We start from the raw sequence: 26,262 nt of genomic DNA, 5'->3' as shown, positions 1-26,262 counted from the left end.
AGTTTAGGTTGTCTAGGTTAAGTTTAGGTTAGGTCTAGGTTAGGTCTACGTTAAGTTTAGGTTATGTCTAGGTTAAGTTTAGGTTAGGTCTCGGTTAGGTCTACGTTAAGTTTAGGTTATGTCTAGGTTAAGTTTAGGTTAGGTCTAGGTTAGGTCTACGTTAAATTTAGGTTCAGTTTAGGTTCAATTTAGGTCCAGTTTAGGTTCAATTTAGGTTCAGTTTAGGTTAAATTTAAGTGTAAGTTAAGTTTAGGTTAAGTTTAAGTGTACGTTAAGTTTACGTTAAGTCTAAGTTAAGTTCTAGGTTCCCTCTCTGAAATGCACACAAAAGGAGAACAAAGTGCATTTGAGACTCCGACTAGTACCAATGTTAACCCCTTTGCACTCGAGAATCGACTCTCGTTCGCCATTCGATTTCACGCGATAATTCGAGAGAGTGACAATTTTTATTTAAGTTTCATTTCTTTGGATCTTAAAACGTTGATGCCAATGCAGCTTCATGAATAGGTTAGGTCTGGGTTGAGTCTAGGTTAAATCTAGGTTAAGTTTAAGTTAAGTTTGCATTAAGTTTAGGTTAAGTTCCGATAAGCGTTGATGCCAATGCAGCTTCATGAATAGGTTAGGTCTGGGTTGAATCTAGGTTAAATCTAGGTTAAGTTTAACTTAAGTTTAGGTTATGTTTGGGTTAGGTCTGGGTTAGGTCCGGGTTTGCAATCTGTTTATGTGTAATCTAACGAAGTGAAATAATTTGAAGTTAGCAATACATCAAATACGTGTCAAATCGTCCGGAGTTGCCGTTAGGCCCCAGCGAAAAAGTGTAAAAGGTTAATCGTTGTTCGATGTTCAGTTGTCGCGGCTCAATCGACACCGGAAGAACACGACTTCCGATACGACTATCCGTCGCATCGCGAAATTACCGTGGCTACCGAGGGGCCACGAAGGAAACGACTCGTCCGTCGACGGAAAACGAGCTCCGTCGTTTGTCGCGGTCGTGTCGCTGTCGCTCTTTTTTTCTATCGGTCGCAGCCGCCGACGGTCACGAAAATAGTCGACAGAAGTCGAGCGCGAGTTGCCGCCGGCACGAATAGGAACGTCGGAGAAGGGTGGATTCTTAACCGTTGTTCCTACACGGGCAGAAATCGTACGCCGAATAAATGCGTTTCGGGAATAAACAATACACGCCTTTTCATTCGCAGATCGATCAGAATAAAGTATCTCGGAGAAAGACTTAACCTAACCTGTAACTTTTTCGAATATCTCGAACAAAGACTTAACCCAACTTTCCAAATATCTCGAACGAATACTTAACCCAACTTTTTCAAGTATTTCAAACGAAGACTTAACCCCACTTTTTCAAGTATCTCGAACGAAGACTTAACCCAACTTTTTCAAATATTTTGAACAAAGACTTAACCCAACTTTTTCAAGTATATTGAACAAAGACTTAACCCAACTTTTTCAAGCATCTCGAACGAATACTTAACCCAACTTTTCAAGTTTTTCGAACAATGATTAAACTCAACTTTTTCAAATATTTCGAACAAAGACTTAACCCAACTTTTTCAAGTATCTCGAACAAAGACTTAACCTAACATTCTGGAGGACTACACTCGTAATACACGAATATTTTACACCTCTCGGGATTATCACTTGTCGTATCGACTCTGATTTATTTATGGATAAATTTCGGCGTAAAAAAAAAAACACTCGAGAACCTTGTGGTGTCCACGAGCTCGAAAGGTAAATATTGAATAACATCGACCGAAACGAGAAATGATCGCGACGCGTCCGAGAAATGCGATCGAACGGAAGACGGAATCGGTCGTGCACGAAAGAGGAAAGGAGCAATTTGACGAACAAACGCGGTAGGAGAGGAAAAAGAAAAAAAGGAAAAGTATCGATCGTTTTGTTTCGCGTGGATGAAAAAGAAGAAGAAGGGAATAATAGCCGATAAATCGATGTAGCGGCGGTAATTAATTGTTGCATCGTAGTTATACGGACGGGAGAGGAAACCACGAGTTTGCGTGCGGATAATCTGGCGAGTATCTCGGTGTATTGAAAGGTTTCCAGCTGGAAGCGGTTAGTGCAACGTAAATACAGACTCGGGCGGCCCGCGAGAGTCCCCGTGGATGGTTTACGACTGAAACTAGCGCCGCGGATGAAAATTGCCGTTATTGCAAGTGGTAATTCGTAGCTAATGTCCTGCGACGCGCGTTTCTCGCGGGGAACCTTCGCAACGACTAGTACAATGAAGTCGATTCTTTCGCTAATTAGCGGCCGATCCCAAGACAGAGTTGCGTAAAGGCAATCACGCGAGATCCTTCGATCTATCTTCGTAACGACGCTACCGATGCATTCACCGATCGACCCCGAAATCAAGACCGGGTCATTTTCCGTTGCTACTCGCTCGGTTACAAGTCACTCGTTCACAGAGGGTGAGTTTCGAACTTCAGAATTTCAACGATTTTCAAAGAGTGGACGACTATTTTTTCGAACGTTGTCTAATAGGTTATTTGATAAATTTTGTGAGTTTTTTGTATTGTAAAAAATACTAGGGTACTTTAACTTTGAACGAATTGTAAATGTACGAACGAGTCGATTGCATGGAAGTTTGAACGTGTTTGTCAAACGGTAGTACCATCTTTTGGAAAATAAAATGATGAATTTAATATAGATCTATTTATTATGGAACGACAAAAGTTATTGAACACACCCTCTGATGGAAGAACAACGGAATTACGATATTCAAAATGAGTGTTACTTTTTTTTTTTTAAAGTTGTTGCAAAGATTCAAAAATTCATTGTGAAAAGAAACAATGTAAAATATTGGGTTGTTCGGAAAGTTATTTCGTTTTTTTTTGGTGGAAATGAAACACAATTTTTTATAGAGTGTATAAACATTTTATTAAATTATATATTCCCCGTTTTGAAAAACGAAATGACTTTACGAACAACCCAATAATTCTCTTGCAAGAGAACTGTCTCCAACTTGTGATTTCATCCTTGAGTCCCATGTGTAAGGAGTGGGGGGAAGCATTGTGACTGGAGTGGGGGAAAGCATCGTGGTTGGAGTGGGGGAAGTAACTTATTGAGGAACCTATTGTACCTTTAGCCTCGATATTTCCTATCAATACTACAATATTATTCTTGTTAATTTTTATATAGGGCGAAATAGACAGTAAAATAAAAAATGGGATTATTTTACTTGGAAAAATGAGTAGAAAAAAAGAAAACGTGTCTTCGAAATCGAGTTGGAAAAGTCTGATGCACTCGACGAAGAAGAGACATTTTCTCCTGAACTGTCACTCGTGATAATTCACTCAATATGTACACCATTGATAAATACATTACCAATACTTATCGACATTAGCGTTTTTTATTTATAGATATACACCTCTAGTTCAGTGCATACGACATTGAAAAACAACATCTTGAAATTTACGGTCAAATGTGTCTCGAATATTAAAATATTATTGAAATATTATTCTCTGCTTCGCGAGAGAGAAATGATACCCCCAACTTTACACTCTCTCCATGTTATCCATTGCAAAAGGATCTTTTATCGAGGCTAAAAGGACTTGACTTCCGTCATCTTATAGGTTAGAATCGAAAGGGGCCAGGTTGGGCCCGTTCCACGAGTGGAAGTGGCCCAACCTCAATATTGGAAAGAAAACACTATCCAAGACCGAAGATCGAGAACGATCGAAACGAGAGTTTGAAACTATTGTTCTTGATCCAGGAATTGGTGTGTAATTTCTCAACAAAGCGCGTCAGATCGTAATCCACGTTATTCGCAAAACGGTCGTGTAATTAATCGATCCCGCGTGATTTTCAAGGATCGTTTGCTTCATGTTTTGCGCGCCAGGCGAAGCTAGAGCGTAATCAAACCGCGAGCGACTAAATAATTCCATCCACCTTGTCTTTCTCTTTTCTCTGATCGTTAGAGCAAGGTATCCGCCGTCCTCGGCGTCGAGGATAATAACGCAGCGCCACGGTAGCGGCTGGAAAAGGATAATTATCCACTTACGACGAAGAGCTTATTTTAGTTTAGCGTTGTTCCCGTGATTAACGTTATTTTATTTCACTTTCCATCGAGGGGGACGAGGGGGGTGTACGGGGTGTACCGACGCGTTCCTCCACCTGCTTGGATATCCCTCGTAACAAATTATCTCCTCGTTTTTCGTAACAAACGAATGACGTTAAACGAACGAAGAAAGATTTTACACACACACACATACACAAAGAGAGAGAAAGAGACTTGCACTTCCATCCATCCATCACCTACCCACACAGAGAGAGAGAGAGAGAGAGAGAGAGAGAGAGAGAGAGAGAGAGAGAGAGAGAGAGAGAGAGAGAGAAAGAGACTTGCACATCCATCCATCCATCCATCACAAACACACACACACAGAGACATGCACATCTATCCATCCATCTATCACACATACACACAGAGAGACATGCACATCCATCTATCCATCCATCCATCACACAGAGAGAGAGAGAGACTTGCACATCCATCCATCCATCCATCACAAACACACACACACAGAGACATGCACATCCATCCTCCATCTATCACACACACACACACACAGAGACATGCACATCCATCTATCCATCCATCCATCACACAGAGAGAGAGACTTGCACATCCATCCATCTATCCATCACAAACACACACACACACACAGAGAGACATGCACATCCATCCATCCATCTATCACACACACACACAGAGAGACATGCACATCCATCTATCCATCCATTCATCACAGAGAGAGAGAGAGAGAGAGAGACTTGCACATCCATCCATCCTTCCATCCATCCATCACAAACACACACACAGAGACATGCACATCCATCTATCCATCCATTCATCACACAGAGAGAGAGAGAGAGAGAGAGAGACTTGCACATCCATCCATCCATCCATCCATCCATCCATCCATCCATCCATCCATCACAAACACACACACAGAGACATGCACATCCATCCATCACACACACACAGAGACATGCACATCCATCCATCCATCCATCCATCACACACACACAGAGACATGCACATCCATCCATCCATCCATCCATCACACACACACAGAGACATGCACATCCATCCATCCATCACACACGCACACAAACAGAGAGAGACATACCCATCCATCAATTACCCACTCACAAACAGACAGAGACATACCCATCCATCAATTACCCACCCACACCCACACAGACACAGAAAGAGAGAGAGAGAGAGAGAGAGAGAAACGCACATCCAACATACACCCACACACAGAGACACACAGAGGGAGAGACGCACATCCAGACAAACACAGGTACACACGTGTGTATATGTACACACAGGTATGATACCTGTACACCCGATTCACGATTTACATGGTAGCTTGATTCCGTTTATCGTGCAAATAAAAATCTTGTAACCCGAGACTAACGGTTGCATACGAAACGAGGGAGTTCCGTAACACGCCCAATTAAATAATTTACCAATTTATCCGTACGTGGATATGCACTCATGTACGTGGAGAAACACGCGAGAAATAGTCGAGAATAATAAACCAGCACCCCCCCCCCCCCCCCTCCCCTTCCAATGTAAAAGAATCAGTGTGCGAAACGTTTCGAGTGTACGAAAACAAACGTTTATGCAACGGTAATCTGAAAGGCTCATCGCCACCATTGATTATCTTCAATTATCTGCAACTCCTATCGTGATCGAAATTAAAGGATTACAAGGTACATGCAAAGTTATCTCTAGTCGTCACTTTCGTATGTACATGTTGTTATCGCGACGATTGCCAGGTGACAGCGGTACGTGAAATTTTAATTATAACCGTCGCCTAAGGTAAATAGAGAACATTTTATTCGCTATCGCGCGGCCAGCTCGCGCGCCCGTGCAATTATCCAGGTTGTCGCTTTCTACCTCGAACGTGTTCACGTGGCAGACGATAAGTCTTCGAGTTTAACTGCAGGGGAACCGATTGGTTGTACCAAGCGGAAGCCATCACCTGCCAAACTCTCTGACTTCAATTCGATAATTATAAAAGTATTAACGCGTTTTTCCACCGGCACTTCTTATATTTCCATAATTGCCACTTGCGAACGTACAATACACAACCGCCGGCTAAAAGTTCAAGACCTCTTCATTATATTTTACAGCGGAATGATTGTAACGGTTCCGTTACTTTAATCTGCGTCTAGACACGGACAGTACTTTATTATCGTTCCCTGACCGTGTACTCTTTCTTTTGTTTACGAATCTCAGTGCAAACGGTTAATTCCCTTAACATTCGACGATTGGAAATCACGAACGTCGAAGGGAGATTCGTGTCTAAGGAAACACAGGTACGAGATCACTTTGTAGGATGGTTTAAATAGTAAAAAAAATATAATTTTCTATTCATACTCTTTGACTCGACGAAACATTTCGATAATGACAATGTACTTGTAAGCGAGGTAACCCGTACGCTCGGCAATTGAAATTTTGAAATTTTTTTAAAAATTTTGAAATTTGTTAAATCGTGACCACAATTATCCAGTAATTGAAATTTTCTTACAATAATATTTTCAATACGAAGAAGATAACCCGTATACTTAATAAATAAATAAATAAATAAATAAACGGAATTTTTCTTCCCCAGGATTTTTAAAATCTGTTTCCACGATTATCCAGAAATCGAAATCCTCTTACAATAATATGTACAACCCGAAAAAGCTAACCCGTATACTTAGTAAATAAATAAATAAATAAACGGAATTTTTCTTCTCCAGGATTTTTAAAATCGTGACCATGATTATCCAGGGATCAAGATCCTCTTACAATAATATTTTTAACACGAAGAAGCTAACCCGTATACTTGGTAAATAAATAAATAAATAAACGAACAAAGAATTGATGGGCCGCACCTGACGTACCCACCGGCCCGTCACTCCCTAACCGCCCATTACCGACTTTATCACGGTTTCGTTGAGTCGACGGGATTACGAGTTGTACGCGCGTTCGCGAATCACGTAGAAAAGACGAGGCGTTAAAATAGAACGTCCCCTCGAACCCCCCACTCCGCCTCCCTAACGACCAGATCCGTCGTTGGTCCGTCTCGTTCTCGCGAGATGGTTCAGGGTGGGGGGAAAAAAAACGATCGAAAGATTATCGACGAACGAGCCGCGACCGTGAACGATACGATCCGGTGTTTCGAAAGCTTCGACGACCGAGTGAAACAGCCCTCGAAACCGGAACGGGTGTTCCGCGCGGGCTAATTGCCAACGGAAACGGAACGATTTCTTTCGGGGGGCACGCGCGATTAGCTTCGTTAAAAACCCGCGGTCCCGGCAGGTGCGCGGTGCCCGGCTCGATAACACGAAATTATCGCGAATAAATTAATAATAAACACCGTCCGGCTTTAGCTGAGCCACCGTGAGATGCTCAACGTCGATACTTTCGCGAAACTCGTCAACGTTTAACACGATTTTCTTACGAGGGTTTAAAAATTGCGTTAAAACGATTCCCTCGTTGAACACTAAAGACAGAAGTGCGCTAAGATGGGAGAGGTTGCGAGAAATCTTCTTCCCTACTCGCCCGAGCCACGTATCGTGGATCGACTGTCGCGAATGTCGACCGATCGACGCAACTGGAATGGTTGGGCGAGAAGTAGGGATCGAGGGGGCCGGGCGAACGAACGTACGAACGCGCGGATAATTATTTGGCGAGGGAATTTTCGGCGTGGCGGGTAGCGGCTAATTGGCCGGTCAGGAGAGGTTAGCGCGATGTGTGGTCTGTCATCCGCGTATTTTTATTCGACACGGCGAACGGCGGTGTTAAACGACTGACGAAACGGATGACGAGTCGCCGGAACGGTACGCGGGCCGCGCGTCTGCCATGGGCCCCCCGAGTGAGACCGAGTTCGACCGACTTTACGACCGACCTCGTCAAGTGAGTTACGGTCGCGAGTGCGCGCCGCCGGATCAAAGACGCGAACCGGGACAGATTGAAACGCGTCCCGCCCGCTAATGTCCTCCCCCACGATCTACGACAACCAGTTCCCCCACCCACGGCACCGCGTCGCCTTTGCTCTCCGCGCGGGGAGTGGGTGGGGCGGGGTGGACCGACACGACGATCTCCGACGGGTGCCGGCGGCGTTGTCGAATTTTCCACGCGATTTGCGACCGAGAGAGGCTGGCTCCGCGCAACCGCGACGATATTTACGCGAATCGTTTTTCCAACGCTCACGACCCGTTCCACCGTCGTTAGACGGAAGAGAAGACCGCGATTCCCCGCGTATTTTTAACGACCCGATGGCGATCGAAACGATAAAGGTGTGTAAAGTCAGCCCCGCGCCGGAAGTCTCGGTCCAGCCACGGAGACAACTTTACGACCGAGAAATACGCTCGCGAAATGAATTACGAGCCGTCGTTGCCGAGTCAGAAACGTCCGAAAGCAAACGTCGAGGAGTGGGGGAAGGAGTGGAGGGGAGGGGGTGGCGGTCGCGCTCGCGGGTCTCGTTACGGATTCCAGAACCCAAGCCGGTGCGCGACAAACAACGCCGATCCCTATCGAGCGCCGATTATCGGGTCGCCTATCCGCCGACGACAATCCGGTTAATCGATAAATCTGCGTACCCGTATGTAGACACATTGCTCGTTGCCGCTCGTCGCGTGTCCAGATCGATGTTTTTTTTTTTGTTTGTTTTCTTTTTTTATTTTGTTTTGTTTTTTTTTTGTTTTTTTTTTTTTATTACTTCCGCATGCCGCGTCGATAAACCGCGTCTCGGTTCTGATTACGACCGTGTTGCGCATATTGACTTATCGCGTCGTTCTCGTAACGATTATTCGGGATTAGACGTGGAGATTGAACGCTCGGAACGGTATTACCGTGCACTCGCACTTGTTGTTTCGTTTCGGTGGCGAGGGAAAGAACGTGGATATTCAAGGACGGTGAAACACACACACACATACATACACACATACACACACCTCTGTCGTGTCTCCTTCACAAGGAGTAAAATGTTGCCAAAGTTTTCTAGGGGACAAAAGAGACAGAAACGACGAGTTGGTGTAGAAGCGACGCAGGATGGATTTTTACAGAAGAGTATTGAAATTTAGCGAAGCATGGAGGAAGATGCACAGATACCACGTTCAGACGGAATCTGTTGATCGAAACGTTCCCTGGGAGTATTCCAGATTCCATTCCTCGAAAAACCGGAACCTCGACGAAAACCCCGGGGCTGCTCGGATATCGTAGGAGCGTCGAACGGCATCCCGACGCGTGAAGTTCCCGAGGAAAAATTTATGTAGCGCAGCGTTCGCCAACCGGGTCGGCTGCGCGAAGCATTAAGGCGTTATCTGATTACGACAAAGACACCGCGCTCGATCGATCAATCTGTCGACGGGTAATTAAAAGAGGCACTTTGTTTGTTCGTGATACGTGAATTAATGCTGACCGTTGCTGGATACGTTCGCTTTTTTCTTCTTCTGAATTACTCTCGACGAACGGACAGAAATTCTAATCGCTTCGCTGGAGGAAGTCTGGCAAGAGATCCTATCTACCGGGTCGGGAGGATGCTGAGAATTACTCTCGATGGATGTACCGAAATACACGGAGGATGTTTCTCTAATCGCATAATGGGGATCCTGGACGTTCTAAAGGATGTTCGACGCTAGGAGAGGGTATTGAGGATTACTCTAGATTTTAGAGCAAGTCTCTGAGATATCTCTGCGCGATGGAAGGACGCTGAGAAGTGCTCTCAATTCTAGAGAAAGACTCTAGAAGAATACTTCACCTCTAATCGTTTGGAGAGCATTCTAGAGCAAGTCTGAAAGGAAGTTCGACGCTACGAGAGAACGTTGTGGATTACTCTATATTCTAGAGCAAGTCTCAGAGGTATTTCTGCGCGATGGGAGGACGCTGAGAAGTGCTCTCAATTCTAGGGAAAGACTCTGGAGGAATACTCCTCCTCTAATAGTTTCAAGAGCATTTTGGAGCAAGTCTGAAAGGATGTTCTGGAAGCGAAAGAATTATTCTCGATTCTAGAACAAGTCTCAGAGGTATTTCTGCGTGATGGGAGAACGCTGAGAATTACTCTGTATTCTAGAGAAAGTCTCTAGAAGAATACTCCTCCTCTAATAGTTTCGAGAGCATTTTGGAGCAAGTCTGAAAGGATGTTCTGGAAGCGGGGGAATTACTCTCGATTCTAGAGCAAGTCTCAGCGGTATTTCTGCGCGATCAGAGACCGCTGAGAAGTGCTCTCGATTCTAGAGAAAGTCAGAGAGATAGTTCTGCACGATGAATGGGCACTGAGAATTACTCCCAATGAATATCACACCTAAAAGTAGAAAAAATACTTCTCTAATCGTTTAGAGAGCATTCTAGAGCAAGTCTGAAAGGATGTTCTGTGCAGCTAGAAGATTACTCTCGATTCTAGAGCAACTTTGAGGGGTATTTCTATGCGATGGGAGGGCACTAAGAATTATTATCAATGGATATCACATCGAAAAGTACAAAAAATACTCCTCTAATCGTTTAGAGAGCATTCTAGAGCAAGTCTGAAAGGATGCTCTGTGTAGCTAGAGGATTACTCTCGCTCCTAGAGCAAGTCTCAGAGTTACAAGAAAACACTGAGAATTACTCTCAATGAACATCACACCGAAAACCACAAAAAATACTCCTCTAATCGTTTCGAGAGCATTCTAGAGCAAGCCTGAGAGGTATTTCTGCGTGACGAGACGCTGAGAATTACTCTCGTCGCATACCATACCGAAATCCATCGAATACGTTCTTCTGATCGTTCTGGGGGAATCTTCGTAGCAAGTTTCGCGCAACGATCTCGATATCGACGCGTAACGAGCGTTCGCGTTAACCGAAAGGCGTTAACAAACGTCGTTCGCACTTCGTAATTCAAAACGTTGTCGTTCGCGCTCTGGACACGAAAAGTCGTCGCGATTTCGACGATTCTTCCTCATGCTCTGGTCCACGTCGTGTTTTCCGCGTCCCTCGTCGAAATCGCGCGGAAAACCTACCGCGTGCGCGTAAACCAGTTCGGAATCGTGTCGTTCCATCGAGACACAATCCAGAGACTCGATCGGAGCGAGTCACCGACGCGATGCAGGCCGGAAAGGACATCGTCGTAATTTTTCCGTCGTTTCTAGCCATGCCCCCGTCTCGAACACCCGATCGGTTTTACTCGAGTAACGGCGCACGATATAATTCCGGCTGAACGAACCATATCGCCTCGTTTCGCTCGCCGTTTACCCGTACGTGTGCTCGCCTTGAACGACGCACAGACATCTCGCGGTTGACATCGTCCGAGAGACTTCCGGGTAAGCCTCGTATCCATCTGACAAAAGGAGAGCTCTCGAGCGACGTCACGGCCGACTTAGTTCTTTTTTTATTCTATTCTGTCGCTTGTGAAACAAACTCAAGTTCAAGTACACGAGAACGCGAGTTACGAAGACGGAAGTAATTTTTGCGAGCGCGAAAAGTACTAAACGACGAACGAAACGAGAAGTAAAATTTTGTTCGATCATCCCTCGAACAAATATCAATATTTATATCACGGGAGAGAATTTTTACTCGCGATGTATCCAACAATCGAACGAATGCACCCATTGATGCGCGTTGTTGCGTCTCTGACCTAAAGTAAGCTTTACGTTTTACGATTCGACGTGGATGCAGACTGAGAGAGTTATTTTTTATTTGGACAATGTCGTTGGAATAATTGTATTATCCCGTGCGAATCTTCGATAATTTTCTCAAGCGATTACCAGCGACTTATCGTGACATTGTTTCGCGAAATTAATTGTACGAAACAACGTTTCGGTTGCTACCACAGATACCCGTAAACGACACGACTGGGTTCACGGTGTTCCGTGTATTCCGGTGTTCGGTAATACCGAAACTGCGCCGCTCCGGTCTGTATCTCCGCGTGAAAATCTCGCCGGCTGTCGCGAACGATTTCCAATAAATCACTCGTTCACTTGGAACTTTGCGCGTCCGATTAAAAAAAATGATCCCAGACACGGTGGGTCGGCGATAAAATTGTCAGCGATCGCGACCGGACAGAAAATGATTCCTTCGGGCTTATCGGTTGCAGCTTATCGCTTATCGACGCCGAGAAATCTTTTCTCGGGATCGTGGAAGCGATATTATGGAACCGAAAAAAAAAGAAGAAGAAGAAAAAGAAAAAGAAAAATAAGAACAAGAAGAAGAAAAAGAAAAATAAGAAGGAGAAGAAGAAGAAGAAAAATAAAAATAAGAAGAAGAAGAAGAGGAGGAGGAAGAAACGTCTAGAAGGTATTTCTCGCTGGTCCTCGTGCGCGTCGTACGTGTCAACGATCGTTTAAGCGGCGAACTGGTCCAGGTGGGCGCCCACGAAATCGTATGTGGGTCGATGTCGTCGAGTCGCGAGCAAAGGGTGACGCGGTAACGTGCCACGGTACCGCGACCCGCGGTAGACGGTGACGCGGCAGCGTGCCACGGTACCGCGACCCGCGGTAGACGGTGTCGCGGCAGCGTGCCACGGTTCCACGACCCGCGACGAACCGGTGACGCGCAACGCGTCTCGGTTCCGCGACCCCGCCCCCCGGCCCGCGTGACACCGACTTAGCCGCGACTCAGCCGCGACTCGGTCGCGCGACGCTATCGTCCGCAACCCGAGATCGATATCACCGCCAGACTCGGCTACGATCTCCCCAGAATGTTTACAGAGCGATTACCGGGACAGTTTACGCGATCAACGCGCGCAACGAAAAGCGGCGTTATCAGATCGATGCGTATCGCGATCGAAACATCTCGCGGAACGTATCGTTTGTTTATTTATCGCCAGATACACGCAACGGGTCTCCGTATGCATTTCGACGAAATTTCTGTTTGGTGTGCTCCTCGTCGTATACGGGTAGGTGAAATAAATCTGGTGGAGTCGATTGAACGATCAACGATCCAGAAGGCGAGAACGATAAGGGTCGTTACGGTTTCCGGTTGTTTCGAGGCGTTCCCTCCGTAGGGTCGCGGAGGGGGGTGAGCCCTCTCCATCTGGCTCTCTCCGAGTTAATCGATCCCGAGCCGATTCCGAACCGGTCGTAACTCCCGGGACTCGGTCGACGCGGCGTGTCGTTGCTCCTCCGCTAACTAAGTCATTGGCTATTTATTACGGTTGACACTCCGACGAAACCCTACACGCCGGCGTGAAATTTTTTTCGTCGCCGGTGGCCCGCCACGCTCGACAACGGGCTACCGTTTCCGACCGGGGGCCCCGCCTCGAGGGATCGCGGGGGCCCGCGGCCGTCCTATCGGCGGCCCGCGACTCGCGTCCTACTCGCTCGAGAGGATCTCGTTTGCGTCGCGATTTTAATCGAGAGAAATCCGTGAAAAGGAGGACGACCACGCGCCCGAATATATCTCGTTCCAGCTTAACGGTCACATTCGTCGAGCGGAGAAGCCGTTAAGCGGACGACTCGGCCAGAAGACAGCGACGAACGTTTCGCGATATCGAACGATCGCGATAACGATTCGAGCGCAGCGAGATCGCGGATGAGTTCGAGCTGTCGCCGTGAAGTTCGGTCGAACTTTGATCGAGACGCGTCTTCGCGTTCTGCGGAACCTCCGCGCGTGGATTGAGCCACCCCCTGGATTTTTCAATTGAGTGTAAAAGTGAGTACCCTTACTGGGAGAAGGTATGATTTTTTATCGTACCAAGTACGATTTTTACTCGTGGAAGTGGAATAAAGATTTTTAGATTTCTAAAAATTATTTTTACATCTAGATAGTATTTTTATTTGAGATATGAAGATTTTTAGTTTCAGTATGGAACTCTCTTTAAGATATTGGGTATTTTATCAAGGTAATCTGCCGAGACAATTATAAGTGAACAGGATGCATAACTTGGAAATGGAATAAAGAGTTTTAGATTTTTATTTTGTAGAGATACTCTCCTACCAAAGACTAGATATTATTTTTATTTGCAAGATGAAGATTGTTAGTTTCAGTATGGAAGTAACTCTCTGAGAAATCTTGGGTATTTTATTAAAGTGGTCTGGTGAGAAAATCATAAGTGCACAGGATGGATGTATCGTTCGAAGATTTAACCCCGGTGCGTTCTCACAATATAATGTTCCTCTATAATTAACCTTAAAGTGTGCTTCTGTTCGCTCAAAATCTTCCACTCGAACGTTTCCCGAATCTATACACCAAGAATGAGGAAATATATGTTCACCGACGGTGAACGTCTTATTATTTATTATTTATATTAAACCAGATAAGTATCTTGGAACTTGGACGAGTCTACTTCGATAGTTGTCCATGAATATTCTAAGCAAAGACACTGTTAATCATCGAGTAATTTTAAAAAGGAAGTTTCGGAGTAAAAATGACCAGTCAACCTACCAGAGTCAACCCTTTGGTAGTTCTAGTCTTAATTAGCAAAAAAGACTCGAGGTTGGTGCAGGAGCTACTGAAATATACTGGGTGTTCCTGTATCTTCTTAACCTTCCCTAGTTACTTTAGAAACACTATTCATTTGAGACACTGTTTACCCAAAGACCTCAAGCACACCATCAAAATGATGAAGAAGAAGGCATTGATAATCCGTTGATAATTGAGTAATTTAAAAAAAAAATTTGAAGCAAGTCAAACCCCTTTGGTAGTTCTTGTATTAATAATAAAGAAAAAGACTTGAAGAACAATCTAGTGTAGGAATAATCATAATACACTCTATGCTCCTGTATCCCCTTAGTCATCCCTAGTTACATTAGGAACACTACCCATTTGAGACACTGTATACCCAAAGACCTCAACCTCGTCATCAAAAGGAAAGAAGACATTGACAATCCGTTAATAATCAAGTAACATAAAAAACAAAAAATTGCAAACAAATCGAACCCCTTTGCTAGTATCCTTGCATTAATAATAAAAGACTCTTGGAACAATCCAATGTAGTATTCATCCCAATTCTTTCCCAGAAGACATCGAGGGTATCACCAAAGGGGTTAAGAAGGCATCAAGTTTGATTGATCTCGTGGAAAAGCATCACCGAGTACCGAGCCGTTAAGGGACGATCGGCCAGGATTGGTAGAAACTTGTTCGTCGTTTAACGAGTCGCGATTCGGGCCCGGGATTAGCGATTTTATTTAGCAATTTCCAGCGACGGAGGCTGCCGGGTCGTCTCGCGAGGGAGGCGGGTGGGGTTTGGGGGTGGGGTTGCTCGGGGGGCGTGGAGAGGGGGAGGAGTGCGGAGGGGCAGTCAGAAGCGCGTGTCCAACACACGTGCACGCACACGAGAGAGAGAGAGAGAGAGAGAGAGAGAGAGAGAGAGAGAGAGAGAGAGAGAGAGAGAGAGAGGGAGAGAGAGCCCGCTGGTCGATTCATCGCGCCGTTTACCCAAGTTTATTTGGGAACGACGGTCCGTTTCCGTGGGTGAATTGCACCGTGGCCAACCGTAAATTTCGTCCGCGTAGAATCTTCGTGGGCGATTATTCGCCGCGGGCGTCCAAGATACGCGATGATGAAACCAAACACCGAGCCGAGTCGCGTACGGACGACGGACGTCTGGCTGGGCAAAGCAGCCACGGTCGTTTCCAGAATTCCGATGAGACACCTCACCTGGCCGCGCCGCGAAACGACCGTTTCTCGCCCGAGGAATTAACGCCCCGAGAATCCTCGCCGGGGACTTTCATTCAGAATCGTTGCCCCGCTAAATAATTCATTAACAACGAGGACCCGGTCCCCGACACTTTTTTCTCTCTCTACCTCTCTTTCTCACTCTACGTTTCGCCCGTCGTTGGGCACGATTGAGGTTAACTTCGAGGCACAGGGTAGTGTCGATCTCGGGGTGGTTTGGACGCTTTTATTCTATAGGATTTCTGGATATGATTTCTACATTGCACTCGGTGTTCATCGAGGGGTATAACGGGAAATATAGTCCCGGGACAAATACAGTTTTCTTTTTTTTTTTTGTTTCTTTCTTTTCTTTCTTTTTTTTCTTCTCTTCTCTCCGCTCGTTAGAAGAAACGAAAGTGACGGGCCATTACACGGGACGCGGACAAAAACGATCTCGTTTCACGGACCGGGCCGGAAAAAAGCGCGTCCCGTGACCTTTATCTCGATAATGAGCCCGCGATGGAAGTTTCACGCCCGGCGTCGCCTCTGTACTCCTTCGAACGACTCAACGACTAACGTTGACGAGCTTCCCTTGTGTATCGTGTCTGCGACCTAATCGTCCCGATTACGCAGCTAGCGCGAACGTGGACCCGCTACGACCGAGACTGGCGGGTGTCTTCGCGACGATAATATTGTTATTCGTCGTGGAACTAAATATTTCCACGATGGGAGAAATTATTTCGGAAACTCGTGAGGGGGAACGAGGTTGCGACAAACGCGAATCGATGAATCGAAAACAACGTTGCGGGTTGTGGCACGAGTGACAACGAATGGAACACAACGATGACGATTATCGTCGGTGTGTTCCTTCGAAGCTTTGTCCTGTCACTTTTTCCAATTTCTTCATTTGCTTTCAAATTCGAGTGACTTGACCACGTTCGAGTCGAGTGACTTGTCCACGTTCGAGTTGAGTGACTTGTCCACGTTCGAGTCGAGTGACTTGTCTACGTTCCGAGTGAGTTGTCCACATTTGAGTCGAGTGACTTGTCCACATTCGAGTCGAGTGACTCGTCCACAATCGAGTCAAGTGACTCGTCCACGTTCGAGTCGAGTGACTTGTCCACGATCGAGTCGAGTAACTCGTCCACGTTCGAGTCGAATGACTCGTCCACGTTTGAATGACTTGTCCACGTTCGAGTTGACTCGTCCACGTTCCGAGTGACTTGTCCACGTTCCGAGTGGACTTGTCCACGTTTGAATGACTTGTCCACGTTCGAGTTGACTCGTCCACGTTCCGAGTGACTTGTCCACGTTCCAAGTGGACTTGTCCACGTTCGGAGTGACTTGTCCACGTTCCGAGTGGACTTGTCCACATTCGGAGTAGACTTTACACGTTCGGAGTAGACTTGTCCACGTTCGAATCGAGTGACTTGTCCACGTTCGAGTCAAGTGACTTGTCCACGTTCGAGTCGAGTGACTTGTCTACGTTCGAGTCAAGTAACTCGTCCACGTTCCGAGTGACTTGTCCACGTTCGGAGTGAACTTGTCCACGTTCGGAGTGGACTTGTCCACGTTCGAATCGAGTGACTTGTCCACGTTCGAGTCAAGTGACTTGTTCACATTCGTGTCGAGTAACTCGTCCACGTTCGAGTCAAGTGACTCGTCCACGTTCGAATGACTTGTCCACGTTCGAGTTGACTCGTCCACGTTCGAGTGACTTGTCTACGTTCCAAATGACTCGTCCACATTCGAGTGACTCGTCCACGTTCCGAGTGACTCGTCCACACTCGAGTGACTCGTCCACACTCGAGTGACTCGTCCACGTTCCGCGTGACTAGTCCACGTTAGCCAATTTCGAGGTTAGGTTGAACGGTACCGTGGCTGGTGTCTCTCACGCGTTACTCGATACGTTGTTACATCTACCTAGCTACCGTGTACCCTATAGTTTGTTCGTGTCATAAAAACGAGTGACGCGCAGCCGCGAGTGGAATCGGTGCAATTCATCCAAAAATTGAATCGTAGATCGCGTTTACCATCCGAGAAGCACTCACCGTGTTGATGCAGCTTCCCGCCGCCGACGGCCTGTTGCTGCAATTGTCGATGGTGGTGAGGCTGTTGTAGCTGTTGCTGTGTTTGCTGCTGCTGCTGCTGCTGTTGTTGTTGTTGTTGCTGCTGCGACCCCGGAGCCTGAGACTGCTGCTGTTGCTGCTGTTGCTGTTGCTGTCGGGAGTCTCGGGCCATGATGGCCGCGATGCTGAAATCGGTGGCGCACTGGCGGTTCGAGTTGCAATTGTTGTTCAAGTTGTTCAAGAGGCTGCTGTTCGGCGATGGGCTGGAGCTCTCGTCGCCGTCGTCCCGGGTACAACCGGACGACAAACCGGTGGATACCGTGGAGGCGGCGGTACCCTCGGTCTGCATTTTTCTTCCAAGAAACAGATGTCGAGATTCCTCGTCGTCCTCCTCGCTGCCGGCTCCTCCGCCGCCGCCGCCGCCGCCACCTCCTCCTCCTCCTCCACCACCTCCGCCGCCACCGCCACCCCCGAACGAAGACAGCGTCAATCCGTTTCTCTTCCTACCGGCGAGACCTCGCGACTCCAGCAACATCACCTCGCCCTCTGCCTTTCGTACCTCGCGCGTCTATTGTCCAACTATTATCGAAAGGTGGCTGTCGGTAGATTCGCGCGGGCCGTTCGCGGTGGCCGATTCGTTTTCCGTACAATCGTCTTGGTCTTGGTCGTCTTCGTCGTCGTCGTCGTCGATACGCCGATGTTCCTCCTGGGAGGAATCCTCGACATCCTCCCGGATGATTCGGTCACCCGTGTCCCCGGTGGACGACGACCAACGACCGACTCGTGGTACGAGAACACGTAAGAAAATGACCGGACGTCGATACCCGGTCGACGTTGTAACGCGTGTGTACACGTACGTACGTTCGTTCGTTCGTTCGCTCGCGCGTACGATATACCGCGGAACGAGTCGAGGTTACGTCGCGGCGGCTCGGGGGTCGCGTTGACTTGCGCGCATCGCGACGACACGACAACTGTCGGATGCGTAACGGGCTCGCCGGTGAACAGGTACCGCGTACGTCGCGCACACGTACGTTGGATAATTTTCGTAAACACTATTTCCAGGCTCGTGGTCAGTCCGTGGTTGTTGGGCGACGATCGTGAACGGTGTCCGTAATTCTCACCGTGGACACGACGTACGGTTACGCGAGACGAGGAGCGGCGGTTCCACGTCGCCTTGGTTCGCGTTCCACGATTCGGTCGCGAGATATCGGTTACCGGACGAAGAGAGCGTGGAGAGCGCTCGAGTCGAGCGGAGAGCGCGGACAGAGCGAGAAACGAGAGAGCGACCGGTTGCCCGACAGACTGACCCGCGCCACCGGCGGTCGGCTCCTCGTTTCGGCCCCCACCCCCGGCGCTCCGCGGCTCACGAGCTCGATCGTCCGCGTCGCGCGGAGGGACGCGGCGAGAAGGAGCGCGCGGGTCGCGGGACGCTAGGGACGACGGGAGAGAGCGCGCGCCACTACCGGCACGGGGTGAGAGACGTCCCGAGGAGGGAGAAAAGGCGACGGTGGTTCGATGGGCGGTACCCAACCGGGCAAGCTCCGCCCGAACGATCAGCACCCGGCTCCGCCCGCAGCCTCTCTCCTCCTAGGAATTCGCCGAGAGCACCGCGACCACCTTATTAACCGCTTCTGTCCTTCTCGCTCGTGCGTCGCGTACCGTTTCGTTTCGTCCTCCGGCGATCGCCAACCGGCAGCCAGCTGTCTTCGTACGCGCGTGCACTCTCTCTCTCGTGTATTATACTTTCGCGCGTACGGTTTCGCGGTGGCGGTGGCGGTGGCGGTCGCGGTGGCGCGCGTTGCGTCTCGTTTCGATTTGCTTTCGTTTCGTTCCCTTTTCTCGCTTTCCGTCGCGTTACCCGGCGGCGACGGAACGTTACCGATTCCGCTACCAGCTACGTCGGCGCTAATGGTGGTCGGCCGCGAGACGGTGGTAGTACGCGGCCGGCAGATCGACGGGTGACCGTGGGACCCGTTGCGATGGTGGTGGTAGTGACGATATGGCGGTGGCGGTGTCGGCGACGACGACGACGGTGGCGGTGGCGGTGGTGGCGGTGGCGGCGACGGCGGAGGCGGCGGTGGTGGTGGTCGTCGCGGATCGTACGTGCCTCCGCCTCTTGCGGTTCCCTCTTACCCGCGAGTAATTCTTTCCTCCTCGTCCGACCGCGGCTCGTTCCATTCCGCTCGTCCTCTTCCCTCCCGTCCAGGTTGTTTCTTTCGCCACGGTCGGCCTCCCGTTTCTCCTCGGGCCTCGAGAGCCCTCTCGCGCGGTCTGCGCGCACGAGTAACCGAGAAGGGTGGTACGGCATTATGGTTTGGTACGTGGCATTCAGCCACGGCAGCTGCCATTTTTTCTTACGAGAGGGGGCAATTGCTGACAGGGTCCGCTTTCCTCTCCCCGTAACCTACCGCGCACCCAGCCCCGTTCGTGTCGCTGTCTCCCCGTCCCTCTCGCGTCTACGATATTCCGGTTACCGCTTACTCTCTTGCGGGCGCGCGAGCGCGCGTCTTATCATTTTGAAAAACTTTCCGTTTCACGTGGTAGTAATAGACTCTCGATTAGAATTACAGTGCCGGCCGGCCGCGTGTACGAAACTTTCTCACCGTGGCCTTGCTTATTATTAGAATCGTCTGCCGGAAGACGGTAGTTTTGTCCCCGTCGTGGCGACGATTGTGCGTCTATTTTAGACAACGCTAAAGCTTAGACATCGATGCATCCAATTACTACGAGAGGTACGCTCCAGGAGGTAGCGACGATAATGATAACGTCTTTCAATTTCTTTTTTTTTTTTTCTTTTTCATTTCGAGCCGCCCTGCACCACCGCGGTCGTTCGTTTTCTCTTTTTTCTTTTTTTTATAATTATTGCTACTACTTTTACTCGTTATGCTTTTATCACCGTTAGCCACCATTGTCTCTATAAAATTGTTATTCAACGTCCTTAATGGTTATCGTCCACGGCCGATAGGTCTACCCACCTTCGTGTATGCGCTGTATCTGTCTATCTGTTTATCTCTGTTCCTCTCTCGCGGGCGTGCAATTTATCGTTTTATAGGTGGAGCTTTAAATGCGGGCGTCCGGTAACGCCGGTGAGTGGTTAGCCGGTCGCCGTAGCTGGTTGCTTGGTCGCTTCGTTACTTCTGCGTTCGTTCGGTGGGTGGCTGACTGGGGTCGACCGCCACGTTGGGGTGGAGACACGGGACGGCGGCGTTTCGATGCCCCGAGAGTCGCCTGGAAAGCCCGTCAGCGTCTACTACCGGCTGGCGTCGACGATTCCACGCTTCGTCAATTACGACGCTTTCTTATCGCGTCGAATCTTCCTCTCCCTTTTTCCACGATCTCTTTTGCCTCCCGTCGTCTGCTTCGTCCTCGATGTTTTCCCTCCGAGTTGTCGAACAGCTACCGGGTTAAAGAGTTGAACCGACTCTCTTGAACCGACCTATCCCAGATCTGCTTCGTCCTCGATAGTTTCCTTCCAGGTTAAAGAGTTGAACCGACTGTCTTCAACCGACCTATCCCAGATCTGCTTCGTCCTCGATAGTTTCATTCCAGGTTGCTCGCTTTAACTCGACCTAACCCAGACCTGCATCATCTTCGACATTTTCCCTCCAGGTTGATCACTTCTTCCTTCCAGATTGCTCTCTTCGAACCGACCTGACTCAGACTTACTTGATCCTCGATATTTCCTTCCAAGCTGTTCGTTTAAGTGATACTCTCTTGGACCGATGTAACCTAGACCTACTTCGTTCTCGATACTTTCTTCCCAAGTAGTTACCTTCTTCCTTCCAGATTGGTTTCTTCGAACCGACTTAACCCAGACTTACTTGGTCCTTGATATTTTCCTCCAAGTTGTTCTCCACAGTGCTACTCTCTTGGACCGACTTAACCTAGACCTACTCCGTTCTCGATACTTTCATGCCAAGTAGTTACTTTTTCTTCAAGATTGCTCTCTTTGAACCGACTTAACCCAGACTTACTTGGTCCTCAATATTTCCCTCCAAGTTGTTCTTTTAAATTCTACTCTCTTGGATCGACTTAACCTAGACCTACTCCGTTCTCGATACTTTCATGCCAGGTAGTTACTTTTTCTTCAAGATTGTTCTCTTCGAACCGACTTAACCCAGACTTATTTGGTTCTCGATATCTTCTTCCAATTTATTCTCTGTAATTCTACTTTCTTAAACTAACCTAACCTAGACCTACTTCGTTCTCAATACTTTCTTCCCAAGTAGTTACCTTCTTCCATCCACATTGCTCTCTTCGAACCGACTTAACCCAGACTTACTTGGTCCTCGATATCTTCTTCCAAGTTATTCTCTATAATTCTACTTTCTTAGACCGACCTAACCTAGACCTACTTCGTTCTCAATACTTTCTTCCCAAGTAGTCACCTTCTTCCTTCCAGATTGCTCTCTTCGAACCGACTTAACCCAGACATACTTGGTCCTCGACATTTCCCTCCATGTTGTTATCTTTAATTCTACTCTCCTGGACCGAGCTAACCTAGACACGCCTCGTCCTCGATATTTTCCCTCCAGATCTCTCCCTTTTTTCATCCAAGTTGCTATCTCTTCCACCTCCCCCACCGACCCTTCCTCCCTACCTATCCAGCGTTTTGCATTCCGGTCTTTCCACTCCTCTTTCGCGATTCGTCGCGGACGCGAACGTCTTATCGATTTCCGAGTCTTTTGGAACCGTACGCGGCGCGTCCGCAGCCAGCGGAACAGATTCGACGGGGAGGCGGCGATCGACGCGGACCGCGAGCGGTTAACGAACGCTCGCTCGCTCTCGCGCGCGCGCGCACGGCCGGCGCGGGCACGAAAATAAGAAGCTCCCCAACGAAACGGTCGTAGCCGCTCGCCCGCGAGCTGGAAAGGGAGCAGATTGCTCCGGATATTATTATAATAAAGCAGGAAATTGCCTGTGCGCGCTAAATACGTAGGTAGCGATACGTGCAACGCGCCCGATATCATCGCCGGATTATTGTAATTATACGGTTTAAGATTGTACAAAAAACCCGTGGGCCGCGATATTATTACGAGTTAGAAATTTCACGCGATTCAATTCCGTTATTATCCGCGAAAGATAAATATTATAATTCACAAGCGGTGCGCGCCGCGCCCGTTGGATAACTCCAGGAAAGCCGCCGGAACAACGCGATTGGTACTCGCTCGACCGACGCTCTCGTTTTTCTACTTCGCTTCCCTTTCGTCCAAGTAAAAACAACCGGGTCGACGTTAACGCCGTATTCCCTTTACAAGCGAGCTTATACGCCGCCTACCGAAACCGCACGATCAATTCGATAGAGGATGTCGACCAAGCGTCACGCGATAGAGCTCACGAGAAATATTTTTCAGAAAACTTGAACCGCTCCGGTACCAAGAAATTCCGGTTACCCGGAAATTGAGGGGGGAACTCGCGAAATTCCACGAGTTTTAGCGCGATTCGTATCTACTTTCCATGTTCTTGCTTACCTTGTTAGAGGGACACGAGTCGATCGTCGAGATCGTAGTCTGAAAGATTTCGAAGGAATTATTCTTTTTCCCATTTGCTTGAAGTTTCCTTCGAGATAAGTTTGGAAATTATTCGATCGGAATTCACGAACCACCCACACCTAGCCGTGGGTATTTCGAAACGTTTAACCTTCCACGAGGTGAGTTCGAGTCATACTGTTTGGCACTCTACAACTATGCTTCGTTTACACCCAAGTCCAAAGGGCATAGTCTCCATCGTTGTTGCGGACTATGTATATTTCTTTTATTGAGTACTACAAATAACATTTACATGGAAAACTATCGTATAGTATTCGTTAATATTATCGAAAAGTTACATTGTATTTTCAACAGCAGAATATTGTTTACTTTTCAAATCAACGACCACCAACGAGGTGATTGAACTAAAGTTAGCGAGCTTTCGTACCAAAGGGAATTCGATGCACTAGTGATCTAGAAACCTTTGTAAAAATAAAACTTAGCGTACCAAAGAGAGTGAGAATATAATACATTGATATTGTAATTAAAACATCCACTTTCTCTAGGTGTTGACATTTGCTATATATTGTCTAGAGGCTATATATTGTCTAGAGGCTATATCCACTCTCTAGATTCCCAGATGCTATTTTATTTACAGAACCCAAGCTTAGGTATACCCAAGTACGTCTCGTTGCGCGATAGATACCTAAGAAAGTGTGTCAAGAAAAATGATCTTTCGTCGATTAGGCGGAGGACACAAACTTCCCGATTCAATTTCGTCGAAATGCAATATCGATGAAAGAAGAACGAAATTGAAGATTCCACGAGTCGCTCCACCCACCGTTTCTCAGGAGTGCGAACGTCTCTAGCTCCACAACAGCTAGAGAATTAATTCGAACGATACGCGACACCGTATCAAAGGGAAAAGCAGTTGCAGCATCGCTTCCGGTCGTTCCAGCCCCCTTCCGGACCACGACGCCGGCTCGTTCCCGACAAACGTCTCGCAGACGGTTACGGCCCGGCGTTACGATCAGGTGAATCCGTTTGAATACCCGCGGTCCCGAGGAAAACCACTTCAAAGGATCCCGTCAAAGAAGAAGACGGCCGCGACCCGCGGCACGACGTAACTTTATGTATCTTTAGATTCGTCCGAGCGGCGCCCCGGAATCTTTGCTGGCGCGGACATGCCCACATGGAGATATATTTAGTCGCTGACAGCGCGGTTACTATCGATAATCCTCCCCTCTAGCCGATCGTTGCTCGAAACGTTCCTTTCGTTGGCGAATTGTGCCCGCGATAATGTCGCGAGTGCTTCCGAGGCTTCCCACCGAGGCCTTTCGATTCGTTCAAAAGATCTCTGTGCTACTTGGGTATACGTAGGCTCGCGTCCTATGAATGAAATAATCTTCCGGGAACCTAGAGAGCGTGGATATAGCCTATAGACGAGATATAGCAAATATCAACAACCAGGGGAATTCTCAGTCTCTACCTCTTTCTCTCGTACACGTGTACACTGGTAGTTCTATTTGAGTGGGTTCTATACGTATCTATACAGTGTAATGTATTCAGAGGACTCTATAAACTCTAACGTACTTAGAGGACTCTATACCTGTCTATATACTCTAACGTATTTAGAGGGTTCTATACTCTATATACTCTATCTATCTACTCCTATCTATGTACTCTAACATACTTAGAGGACTCTGTACCTATCTATATACTCTATACATATCTATATACCTCGCGGTGGGAACCTAGAGAGTGTGGATTATAGTCTATACACGAAATATAGTAAATATCAACACCTAGGGGAAGTAGATATTTTAATTACAAACACCAACGTACCGCAATTCCACCAACGTAACGTCTCTCCCTCTTTCTCTCGTACACGTGTACACTGGTACTTCTACTTGAGAGTGCTCTATACGCATCTATAAACTTTATACTTATCTATATATTCTAACGTACTTAGAGGGCTCTGTACCTATCTCTATACTCTATTCCTATCTATATATTGTAACGTATTTAGAGGGCTCTATACCTATCCGCGCGGTGGATAGCCTACAAATTCTAACGTATTTAGAGCACTCCAACGTATTTAGAGGACTCTATACCTATCTACATACTCTAACGTTTTTAGAGGACTCTATCCCTATCTATATACTCTAACGTATTTAGAGAGCTCTATACCTATCTATATCCTCTATACGTATCTATATATTCTAACGTATTTAAACTGCTCTATACGCATCTATAAACTCTAACGTATTTAGAGTGCTCTATACCTGTCTATAAACTCTAACGTATTTACAGTACCCTATACATATCTATATACTTCTAACGCATTTAGAGATCTCCTCCAGTTTGCGATAGCGATAACAATAAAGTTTCTCCCCCACGGTTTCCCTTCCTCTTCCGGGTGTTCCAACCCCGTGCAAGCAATCTCGAAATACCGATCGAATCGAACAACCGCGGCCCGTGGAACAGGTATCGGGGGGTATGCCGCGCCGCGCGTACAAAAACCGCGATGGTCGCGCGACCAGGAGTTCCTTTCCCCGGCTTATCCATCGATACGATGGACCTCCCAACGGACCCGGTGGGTTTCGAGTCGATCGCCACGGTTCGTCCTCGGGGTTGCCGCCTCGTTTGGGGAGAGCTCGTAATCTGCTTAGCCCTGACGCTGATCCGGACAAATCGCCGCGCGGTTACGCGGCACTTATTCCCGTCTTTCGTTCGCTCACCTCGTGCCCTCGCCCTCTCGTTCCACGCTTTTTGTCGTACGAATCTGATCGATGACGTTGCCGATCTCTCGATATCGGCCCGAGGAACGACGTCACGCGGACGCGTCGTGGATTCGTCCGCCGCGCGTTTCCACGTGGTCATACGCCGCTGGAAAAATTCCGTGAAACGCGTCCACGGCTACCAACCGTAAAAATTCACCGATGCTCGCAGCGCGAACACAATTTGTCGCGATGGAGAACGAATGGGAGAAGAAAAGAAAAAAGAAGAGAGAAAAAAGAACAAGAAATTACAAAACCACCCAGATAGTAGGAAATAAAGAATAAACGTTCGAGGCGGAGGGCCGAACCGCGAAATACCGCGCGGTAGCCGTATCATTAAGGTAAGT

General features: G+C 47.7%; 1 protein-coding gene across 2 annotated transcripts in view; it reads right to left on the bottom strand.

The window, feature by feature from the left end:
* LOC143145435 (uncharacterized) overlaps nt 1-19,867 on the bottom strand; it is a 46,605-nt gene extending 26,738 nt beyond the window's left edge. For both annotated transcript variants that reach the window (XM_076308809.1, XM_076308810.1), the window contains exon 1: nt 17,650-19,867. In XM_076308809.1, coding sequence (XP_076164924.1) covers nt 17,650-18,202 — 553 coding nt within the window. In that variant the 5' untranslated portion in view covers nt 18,203-19,867. The remainder of the gene's footprint in view (nt 1-17,649) is intronic.
* Between the last annotated feature and the right edge of the window lie 6,395 nt (nt 19,868-26,262).

The sequence above is a fragment of the Ptiloglossa arizonensis genome, chromosome 4, assembly GCF_051014685.1.
Source record: "Ptiloglossa arizonensis isolate GNS036 chromosome 4, iyPtiAriz1_principal, whole genome shotgun sequence".
Lineage (NCBI taxonomy): Eukaryota > Metazoa > Arthropoda > Insecta > Hymenoptera > Colletidae > Ptiloglossa > Ptiloglossa arizonensis.
Note: the sequence above shows the minus strand (reverse complement) of the source record. Positions and strands in the feature narration are given on the sequence as shown.